We start from the raw sequence: 11,265 nt of genomic DNA on the forward strand, positions 1-11,265 counted from the left end.
TCCAACTGGATTTTGTATATTTGAACTGAATTCTAGTTCGATTCGAATTCAGTAATCGAATGAGAATTTGTGAGTTTCGATTCGAAATTAGAATCCAATTTATGCTTTTTTTTATTATACACGCACACGGCTTCAAAAGGACTTCTACGACTTTTTGTTCTAGCATTCGGGTTCGGTTGGGTTTTTTAGTTATAACTGTGGGAAAAACCCAAAGTACCGAAAATTCTGTTTCAATGAAAATATAAACCAGACTGTCGGTTTTTGTTTGAGTTTGGTTACTTCGGTTACAGATTGTTTTTTTCGGTTTGGTGCGCACAGCTAGATCAACCCAATAAGTAATTACACTAAAATCCCTAAATACCTAAAATTCTAAATCCCTAGTCTAGTTTGTTAACACTTAACAACCCTCATTTATGTTGTTCAATAATGAATGCCATATTCGAATTCGAATTCAGTAATTGAATTTCAACCCGAGTTCAAATAGTTCAGTTAATCCATATATTCAAAACTTTATTGATTATGATAACTTAAGAAATGTCTAAATATTATTCACTTTAATAATGTAACAGCCACATTAAACTTGCTTAAATGCTTAATGTATTGTAGCACTTAAAAAAACCATACGCATCAAGTTAACAAACTAGTGACTTATGCTCGATATTCATATAAAGATAATACACCCCGAATCCTGAAGGTCTTTTCTACAATTCAATAAGAGAATAAAACTCAGTCCGGACCAAGTGCACACATCAAAATGTGCATAAACTATCAGTCTGTAAAGAAGCACCCAGTCGCTAAAAATAGCTTTGAATATGACGCGCATATGACTTTTTGGGACCCTTATTTACAAAATGTTGAAGAAATCAAACTGGAAACAGAACACCGAGCTTTCGAAGAACATATTGGTTGACTCGAGTCTACACGTTTAATGCCAACTTCTGTGCAGCAAGTGCTTCAGCCTCAAGAGTAGGCTCCCACAAGATTGTGGTTTCTGCAAGCAATCCAGTCACTGTATACGGGTCCATGTTTGATGCAGGACGCCTATCTTCCAAGTAACCTACACGTTTTTAACATTAACCGAATATTTAAAAATCTGTTAGTTTTTTATTTTTATTTTTATGAATGTTTGAATTATTTAAAATGAAATTAAATTAAATTCAATACCTTTGCCAGCCTTCTCAGTGTCACGCCCCACACGGATCGAGCAACCACGGTTAGCAACTCCCTGAAAGTTGACCAAAAAAACTTATGAAAAATTGACTTTTTTAATAAAGTTTAGTAGAATGTGTTTATATATATATACCCATGAAAACTGGTTGATGCTGGCGGTTTCGTGTTTCCCAGTTAATCGTCTCTCGTTTCCTTCTCCATATGCACTGATGTGCTCTTTGTGACGAAGTGAAAGGTTCAAAATCGCCTTTTTAATCACCTCAAATCCGCCATCTTCTCTCATGGGTTTAGTACTACAAATTGTTAAGAATATATTTTTTAATGTAATAAATGATTTTAATAACCTGCAAATGTTGGTCTTAAATGTTTAATCATAAATGGTACCTATAGTTAGTGTGACATCCTGCTCCATTCCAGTCTCCCTGTCAATACAAAAGTTAAAAAAAAAAATTGTATAGTTAAATAGTTAAATATAAGATCACTAAGAGTGAGTAGAGGTGGCATATTCAGCTCATTAACTTATGAATAGAAGTTACCTCGATCGGTTTAGGGTCAAGTGTCAGGACAACACCTGCTTGCTCGGTAATTCTCTGTTAAAACCGGTAAATTGTATTAAGATTCCGATTGATATAAAATAACTGCAGAAATTTTGCATACAGGGCCGTCCCCGAAAATCCTCAAGAACTCAAGGGCTCGGGGCAAATGAAAAAATGGGCCTTGAAAATAAAAAACTTAATAACTTGTATATAAAAGGTCAATATTACAACGATAACTATGATAAAATTAAAAAATAAAGTTATTGTAACAATGATCTAATTATAACTTGTATACTTTAACAAATCGTAAGTCGCTTCTAACTTTTTTTATTTTAAACGAAAAGTCATTTTGGTCTGAAAATAAAAACTTAATATTTTGTATATAAAAGGTCAATATTTGCATAGTTAATAATTGATGATGTATAAGGTTCAGTACCTCAAGGAGGTATCTTGCACACCAGATATGGTCTCCGGCTTCAATTCCGACACTAGGACCAACTTGGAATTCCCACTGTGAATAATAATAACTGTTTATGTGATAATATTTCTTCTTTTAAATTTACCAAAAAATAACAAAAACGAGTAGGAAAAACACCTGTCCGGGCATAACTTCACCATTGGTTCCACTAATATTAATTCCAGCATACAAACAAGCCTTGTAATGTGCATCCGATATGTCTCTTCCGAACGACTTATCCGCTCCAGCACCGCAGTAGTACGGGCCCTATATTTTTTTTAAAAAAATAAATAATTTAAAATAATAATAGTTGTCACCAATATGAATCTCATTAATAGTACCTGTGGACCAGGGTAACCTCCTGTTGGCCAACCCAAAGGCCAGTTAACATTTGGCTGAAGCAAAGTGTACTCTTGCTCAATCCCAAACCTATAATAAGATTAATAAAATGAGTTGTTTTGAAAGGAGATGTGTGTTGACTTATAAAGTCAAACATACCAGGGTACTTGAGCTACAACTTTAGGATCACTGAAAATCTCAGCAGCCTTAGCACGTTTGTTCGTAGGGATCGCCACGCCTTGTGGTGTGTATGCGTCACATATAACCTTTGAAAAAATATACCAGTTAGAGTTAATCAAATCAAATCCATAATTTCATTTTACTTTGCAACTTTTATATTAAAAGGTTACTTAAATGATTAAACTCACCAAAATGTTGTTACCGCCACGGAAAGGATCCTTAAAGATCGCCTGCGGGCTGAAATATTAAATTTTAACCATGGTTACTTCATCACATGAAATGAGACTTATGAGTTTTATAAATAAATATAAGACTTACTATAAGATAACTTCACTGTCTTCTCCTGGTGCTTGTCCGGTACTTGATCCATCATAGTTCCACTTTGGAAGCTCCGAAGGATGCTCAACCGGTTTTGATATTGTCTGCAATAAATAAATTATTTAATAGCATATGATCCAAAAATATTCATACTTTCATAGCATCAAAAGCCAGCATACCCTCGATTTGCTGCGCACGTCGGTACCAGAGCCTCCAATCCTGTTTCAGAACATAAAAAACATTGATGTAAATACTTATGAATATACAAAATCTTTTATACTATGAAGGGTTGAGAATATAGTCATATACCAAATGTATTCAGCAATGATCTTGTCAGTGTAAGGAGATACATCCAAGTTTAGTAAATCTTCAAGTCGGTTAATGGTTCCATTTGACGACGCGCATATCCTAAACTTTGTGGCGGTTTTGAGTGCGCCTTTCTTGTTTTGCTTCAAGGAAAAAGAGTTGAACATCTTGGATGTCATCGAGCTTGGTTCCGTTGAGCTCTTTGTTAACCGCATTTGCCATTGCACTGAAGGAGCCAAACATTGTGCCATTTTCACCTAATCATATTATTAACATAAAAGCAAAGTCAATAAAAAGTCAACCATGCAGGTTCTTGTGACCATAGCAAGCAAATCACTTTTATTTAGATGTATAATCAAATTAATATAAAATTCTTCCACTCATGTTTGTATGTATTTATTTTTATTATGATCCTACCACCACAATCAAGCACTTCTTATGCTACCAATCAACTGAAACTTAATGAAATCAGTTAATTAAGGCTTTATCTTTTTATTAATGACATACTTTTTTCCCACACTTTTGGGATTAGTTTCCTTGAGGGGGTTCAAATAAAACACTAATTAAAAAAAATTCATTTTTTATATGTTATTAATTTTTACCAAAACAAACAAATATATATATATATATATATATTTATGTGTGTGTGTGTGTTTGTATAGTTAGTGAAAGTACATATATGTAGCTCGTAATCTACGTATATTTGCCTCGTATGAAATACATATACATACAGATATGCAACCTCGCAATCTAAAAAATTATTGTTTAAAAATGGTTTCACGAGTTTTCAAGCTAAATGTGGTTTTCGCTGGAGCCTCCCCTAGTTTCCTAAAACTTTAACTAATTTAAATATATGGCCAAATTTAAACAACCTTCTAGCAACTAAAAAGGAGTATCAGATTCAAAAAGGCAAAAGTAATATGCATTGTGATGCAAATCTACTTATTATATGATCAAGTTTACATATTCTTCACTTACAAGGGCAGTTTGGTCTTTTTTTTCATAAGCACATGGAAAAACAAGGCAGATGCATGTAAGAATAAAGTAAGAAATGCTATGAATTGTTAATATCATGCATTATTAATCAAATAAAGGATCCTTAAAAACATAGAGTTAAGTTCACATATTATTAAGCAATGAGTTGTGAATGTATTTGATGAGGCACTTACCGGAGAAGTGGCCGGAAAGTGGTTTGTGGCGGCAAAAGACTGAGAAAAAATGGAAGTTGTAAAAGGGAATAAAGTGGTTATTTATTTATAAATAAAAAAAGGAAAAGAAAAAGGAAAGAGTTGATTGGCCTTTGAAAATGAGATAGGGGTGTGACTATGGGTGGAGGAGATTATGTTTTAAAGGTGTTAAAAGGTCTCTCAGTCTCATGCATGAAAATGGGATAAGGTTTTATCACCATCCCAACATTAGTTATCAACAATACAACATTTTTAAACGTGTTAATTGTACAAATGTACAAAATGTATAAATATGTTACTTTAAACATAATGTTTTGTATAATGTATAGTGATTTTGGTTTTTTTTTTACTTAAAATTGGTTGTGTAGTAAACATATCAGTATACTTAATTAACGCATAATTTGTACTTTCAATAGAGGATCATATATGCAACATCTTTGAAAAGCATTAATTACTCATAGTTATATGCTAAATGAGTTGATTATATTCTTTAAAACCTCATATACAATTTTATAACTTACTTTTAGTAAGTTGATATAAGAATAGAATATATATATATATATATATATATATATATATATATATATATATATATATATATATGGGATTAGAAGACAACCTTCAATCACCAAAACTCCATATATATGGTGTTACTAACTTACTATTATTGCAAAAGATTTCCAAATTAAACACCAAATCTTCATGTGGTGTTTACCTAAAATTGCTATGAGAGTAGTGAGGCAAATGAGGAAAGGAAAATTGGAAATAAATAATCACATCTTTTGTGTATTGGCCGATAATAATTCCACCTTTAAAAATCACTAGCAATGGTCCCACTTTTTAACTATTTTTGTCTCACTGGTCCTCCGTTAAAAAATACTTAACGTTGTTATGTTTTTTCCCTAGTTTCAAACCGATGTTTTAGGGCTTTTGATCGGAAGAACGATACGAGTCGACCGATGTAAAACTTATCTTGAAATGGTGATCCAAACGACAAAACAATGTTTCAATTCGGGTGCTTGAATTTCCAATTAACAAAAATTAAGCCATTTGAATCACTTTTCCAAATAAGTTTTAGATCAGTCGACTCATATCGTTTTCCGATCAAAAGCCCTAAAACATCGGTTTGAAACTAGGAAAAACATAACGATGTTAAGAATTTTTTAACGGAGGACCAGTGAGACAAAAATAGTTAAAAAGTGGGACCATTGCTAGTGATTTTTAAAATGGATTATTATCGACTACTACACAAAAGGTGGGATTATTTATTTCTAATTTTTCAATTAAGAAATGGCATTAGAGTTATATATGCACCATGTTTGTGGGCAAGGGTGAGGAAACATATGCTTATGTTGGCATGTGAGTTATTTATTACAATTACTAGCTTTTGAACCCGTGTATTATACGGGATTTATCAAACGATAAAAATAAAAAAGGTCATTTATTTCAATTGTGATTCTCAAAATACTTATGAATTAATTTAATGTAGACTTGAAGGAAAAATAAACAGGTTAACGAAATTACTAAAATAGCATAGTTTTGGAAACATCAGGTGTGAATTTGCAAGAAATTTAAAAAATATGCTAAAATTGCGTAGTTGGTCAAACTTCAGGCATGAAAATTACACTATGTTATAAAATCTACACTATGTTATAACCCGCTTGACAAAATGATTTTGACCCATGATCCATTGATAGCTATAATGAATGAGATGAGAGATTAGAAATTAGAAGAAATGTAGGTTTGACACCTAAATTTCAACATTTTCTTTTATTAGTATTGTAAGATAAGATATTTAATTTAATATGAGTATTTCAATCCATTAATTTCGATCCACAACTGCAATCTTTGTATTAAAAATGTTTATTTTGTTCGTAATTATCAAATATACATGTTTAATGAACAATCAATCACATACATCATAAATGAAACAATCTCAAACAATATATGTATATAATTGCAAATTGTTATGTTTGTAATTATTAAAACAATATAATCAACACTACAACTTAAGATGGTTTTTTTAGTATTATATTCAAATCAAAGATAATAAATTTTTAAGTTTGTAGTATAATTAAATACAAAAAAGATATGATTTTAACAAAGTGGTGAAACAAAAAAGGCTTTGACCTAGCGGTATTGAATGCTCATTTATCTTTGGAGGATGAGAGTTCGATCCTCATTATGGGAAATTGATGCACATGTAATTAAGATCGTATTCAAATGTCTTAATTAAGAGAATGGGTATGATCAAATGTTTGAGTTGATATGCTTAATTAAGCTTCCAATATGGCAATATGTATCACAATATCTTAATAAACTACCAAACTAAACAAAGTAAACCATAAAAATACTAAAAATAAAAGAGATAAACATGGCAATAAAGAAAACAGAAAAATAACAAAAATTATAAAACTAAGAAGAGATGAATCTTTTCCTTATCTTCCTTTCGTCTTATTGGTCCTTCTTGTCTTCTTCCCGGCCGGAACTTGAGGATGCCCTAAAATTAAATAAATATTACAAAGTTAAAATCAAACTAAAACAAACAAGAATTAATAGCAAACTTTGAGTTTAAACATAAAATAAAAAAAAATTTAAGTGAGTGTTCGGTTCGTAGTTGGTCCAAATCGTTATGAGATTGAATTCGGGTCCAACATGTCCACCATGCTTGGTTCCTCTTATTGGCCTAGATCATGCTTTCTTGAGCCTAATATGTCCTTTAGCCTAATGCCCGGATCAAATGGCCACTAAATTAAAGCATTACATGCAAGCCATGAATACTTCTGCATCAAATTTGATGGATTTAGTAGATGTAATTTATGAGTCAAAAGAAACTAAATACATAAATTATTCATATACATCTTTTAACTCTATTTCTGCCTTAATTATAGATTCCTCGATATGAAATAGTAGTTTTTATTTTTTTTTATCTTCGTATTTGGAGTGATGAATATTTTTTTATTATTTTCATAATTACATGTTGTGTAGGTTATGATTATTTGTGAATTTGGGATTATAAAAATGGTCCAAATGTTTGAAACAAAATTCTATATAAACTTAAATCCTTTTTAGAAACAAAATAATAAATTTTACAATGGAATCAAAGATTTTGATATATCTTCGTTCTTAATTTCTTATGTGGGAAGCCCAAAAACAACGGCCCAAATCATATATATTGCTTTGTATTTGGTTTGAGCATTTGAGGTGCAAATATCATTTAACTAGTTTTGAAAATATCAGTTACTAATCGTAACATACTAACATGTCATTAGTCAAACAATCAATACAAGTTATTTTCAATAACAGGTTATGGTTCTTAATTGGATTTTTCGTGAAAACCGACTAACTGCTATAACTGGTTAGGTTTAGCTAATAACCAGTTAACCTTATAAGTATATTAATATTTACATGATTACATTATTAACACTAACCTTATTAACCTATTACCGGTTAGACGTACGATTCCTACGTAGAAGAAACTCTAACCAATTTATAGCATACCGTTGATATCGATTACAAACCATTTTCTACTAGACCACCGGTTTCGGTTTTGGCTTGGTTAAACGGTTAGGATTTACACCTCTAGTTGTAATTATGTATTACAAATTATATAAATGTATAGATGCATGCTATTGAAAACGTAATGCAATTTATTTGTAAAATTTGTCATACTTGTGTAATTTGTCATATTGAAAATGTTTACTAGCTTGTTTGCATTGATTTTAATATAACATATTTAGTGTGTGTTTATTAACAACACACACTCGAAGTGTGCATACGACGATTAGACATGAGAAATATTTAAGCTTAAGTTTGAGGGTCCTGGCTAGACATTTGTAACAACGCTTGAGGACACATATGCCTGATTATGCATCGCAACATTTCTACTCAGTTGAGATAAATTTTTATTATGGACAAAGCCATTGTGGTGAATCTTGATGACCTAAACAAGTTCACATTCTTGAAGATTATCTTCTATGATACACATTGGGACTCTTAAAGATATCGTGCTATAAAACACATTGTAATTCCTAAAGAAAAAACTTAATTATCATACTTCATAATCCATTGTCGTGAGAGGTGTGCTTAAACCGAGCCCCATACAATTTCATCACTAGAGTTTGTTTCTAATTTTTGTAATTTGATTTTAAGTTACAATGTCCGTATTAAATTTCATATTTTATATTATCTTTTCAGGCTTTGAATTACTATTTTTAAATTTGTAATTTCATTATCTCTATTATTTTCCAAATTTTAAGTTAATTTGCATAATTTGTATTAATTTTCCATAAAATGTAGATAATCTTTTTTTTTTTGGGTAAGAATTAACTTGCTGACCAATTTTTGATAGAATTTATGTCATTGTTTTTTATATTATCTTTTGGTGAACGTTAGTAATCGTACTGACCTTGCTTAAGAAGATTTTTCAGCCACCGAATAGGCGTCTATCGGTAATGTCTTGCTTTTGGTTATCGACTGACAATCAAATTACCATGGCCCTTATTAGTAACAGACTTTGACGAACGGATACTTGTTGGTAATGACTTTCATCGACATATTTCAAAGGAAAGTGTCTGTCAGTGATACTCATTTGTTTAGCAGTTCATGCAATTAAGCTCGTTTTTGAACATTTCTAAGCTAGTTGCGAAGCTCTCTTCAAGAAGATTATAAACCCATTAATTACTAATAATATTAACCACCACATATATTCATTTGTGTTTAAAGTTGATGAACATCATACGAATATACTTTCCAGCAAATGGTGCTCTTAAACTATAAATGAAACACAATGTGTTTCAACTTAGTGGAATGTTTTATGTTCAACGTCTTTCACCACAAAGGAATTAATGCGTCCAATTAACGACATTCAAGTCCACGTTAATTGGAAGTATGTAAAAGTCCAATGGCCACTTCACTCAATAAAGTGGTATTCAGTGTGTCTCCACCTCAAGGCAACTATATGGCGATTTTGAATAATAAAGCCGAATAGTACGCATTCATTCATTAAAAAAAAAGGTGATGTTCATCTTTATATTAACGTTTATATTCAATAGTTACTAGTTAGTATTTTAAGTAAACCATGAACATAAACAAACATAAATAAATAATGAATCCGTTGGGTTCAGTATGCTTTTGGAATTATATACTATGGAGTACAGATAATTCTGCAACATAAAACAGAAGGGTTCTAAAATATGAAAGCTAACTCATACTCATACCATAACGAAAATTAAGCAAGGGGATTATAAAATCACATAGCTACACTTAGGTGCGGTTTGTGTTTTCAGAGGTAAAATGTCTGTATTCTGCGAACCACATATGTAGGCATCTATAATAGAAGATGTGGACCAAGCCTATGCAATATGCAAGAAGAAAACTGTTTGTTTTTTTTAATATATGTAGATTGCTAAATAAACTGGTGGTGTACGAACCGTGGTAGTGGGTGGTGGTGGAATGTGATAGTGGATGGTGGTGGTGGTGGTGGATGGTGATAGTGGATGGTGGTGGTGGACGATGGTGATAGACGGCGGGTGGTGGTGGACGGTGATAGTGGATGGTGGTGGTGGACGATGGTGGTAGACGTTGGTGGTGGGTGGTGGTGGTGGTGGTGGCGGTGGTGTTGGGTGGTAGTAGTGGACAGTGAGTGTTGATAGGTGGTGGTGTTTAACTCTTTGTAGATCTTAGAAGATTTAGAAGTGGATGGACTAAGTCTGCACCAAGAAGAGTTTACGCAGACGTTTTTTTTAATGAAACGCCTTCAAAAAATCAAATAATCTGCAGATAGCAATGTCTGCGCGGCGTAGACAAAAAAGCATGTGCAGACCCTTTTATAGAAAAACAAACAATACATTATTTAATGCCACACTTTATTTTCATGTTTGACTATCCATAACGTTACACCTCTAATATTTCCACAAACAAGCCTAACTAGCTATCACATAAGCTTTTTATGTGTTTTTTTTACAAACTCATGTTACCTTCAACACTAAAAACACCATACATTACTCAACATCATCATTTGTACAAAGTCATTGAAACGCTTGTAGTTTGTGCAAGTGATGTCTACCGGTTTAATTTAAAAAAAGAAAAGGAAACTAAACATGCAGCGCACTTTGGGGCGTAAGGCTATTTATGGTGGACGTGCAGAAATGCCACAACCAATTATACAATCAACGTTATAAAAACCGGTTTTTGAATCTTACCAGATTTGGCTTAGAAATGCTACAACCATTTGTACAGGGTGTACCAGACGGTTCAACCGGATTAACTAGTTAACCATATAATTCCATAAAAATTCAACTTCAAGTCAAAATATAATCCAAAAGTATATGATTCCACAATACAAGAAAGACTGTTAGGTTAAAAGATACAGTCGAATGTAAATATGTGATGTTAAAAGTCATTGGTCTAAAGTTCAAACAATAAAATCTATCATGGGCTTAAACTAGTACATCTGTATAAACCAGGATACAGATAATACTTGCATTTCAATTACAAACTGTGAACCTAATTTATAGGACCGTTTTCACTTGCTTGATATCCAGTTTAACCGTTATTAGGGGGTGTTTGGGATTCTTTATTTTACTTTTTTATAACTTTTTATTAAGTTAATAAGTTACAAAAGTGTAACTTTTCCTTTCACAATATAAGCAATCTCAAACACCTTATTAATTTTAAAAAAATTAATATTATAAATTGGTGAAAATAATCAATCCCAAACACCCTTAGTGGCGTTTATAAACCCACTTTTAAAACATCACAAAAAAGTGAA

The 11,265-nt window shown here is 31.9% G+C and overlaps 2 protein-coding genes across 2 annotated transcripts in view; both read right to left on the reverse strand.

Moving 5' to 3' along the window:
- Positions 1-9,767, reverse strand: part of LOC143630866 (uncharacterized protein At4g33100-like) — a 70,965-nt gene extending 61,198 nt beyond the window's left edge. Inside the window, exon 1 of the mRNA XM_077099764.1 lies at positions 9,749-9,767. The gene's annotated coding sequence lies outside the window, so the exon portion shown is untranslated. The remainder of the gene's footprint in view (positions 1-9,748) is intronic.
- On the reverse strand, positions 761-4,542 carry LOC143630865 (glutamine synthetase, chloroplastic-like). The gene is made up of 14 exons (XM_077099763.1): positions 4,476-4,542; positions 3,310-3,563; positions 3,180-3,219; positions 3,001-3,104; positions 2,871-2,919; positions 2,662-2,768; positions 2,505-2,592; positions 2,302-2,430; positions 2,143-2,217; positions 1,707-1,760; positions 1,555-1,592; positions 1,304-1,463; positions 1,165-1,225; positions 761-1,057 (listed from the first exon to the last, which is right to left on the reverse strand). The coding sequence occupies exons 2-14, from the start codon at positions 3,555-3,557 to the stop codon at positions 918-920; spliced, it is 1,293 nt and encodes a 430-aa protein (XP_076955878.1). The 5' UTR covers positions 3,558-3,563; positions 4,476-4,542; the 3' UTR covers positions 761-917.
- Positions 9,768-11,265: the final 1,498 nt, after the last annotated feature.

Source organism: Bidens hawaiensis, unplaced genomic scaffold, assembly GCF_021521415.1.
Source record: "Bidens hawaiensis isolate Kalapana, Puna unplaced genomic scaffold, B.hawaiensis_p1.1 tig00005851_1, whole genome shotgun sequence".
Classification (NCBI taxonomy): domain Eukaryota; kingdom Viridiplantae; phylum Streptophyta; class Magnoliopsida; order Asterales; family Asteraceae; genus Bidens; species Bidens hawaiensis.

Coding starts and splice junctions, on each gene's coding strand:
- LOC143630865 (XM_077099763.1), bottom strand. CDS start 3,557: ATGGCACAATGTTTGGCTCCTTCAGTGCAATGGCAAATGCGGTTAACA. Junction 3,220..3,309: donor ATCATTGCTGAATACATTTG/GTATATGACTAT, acceptor GTTCTGAAACAG/GATTGGAGGCTCTGGTACCG. Junction 1,058..1,164: donor CACTGAGAAGGCTGGCAAAG/GTATTGAATTTA, acceptor AAAAACGTGTAG/GTTACTTGGAAGATAGGCGT.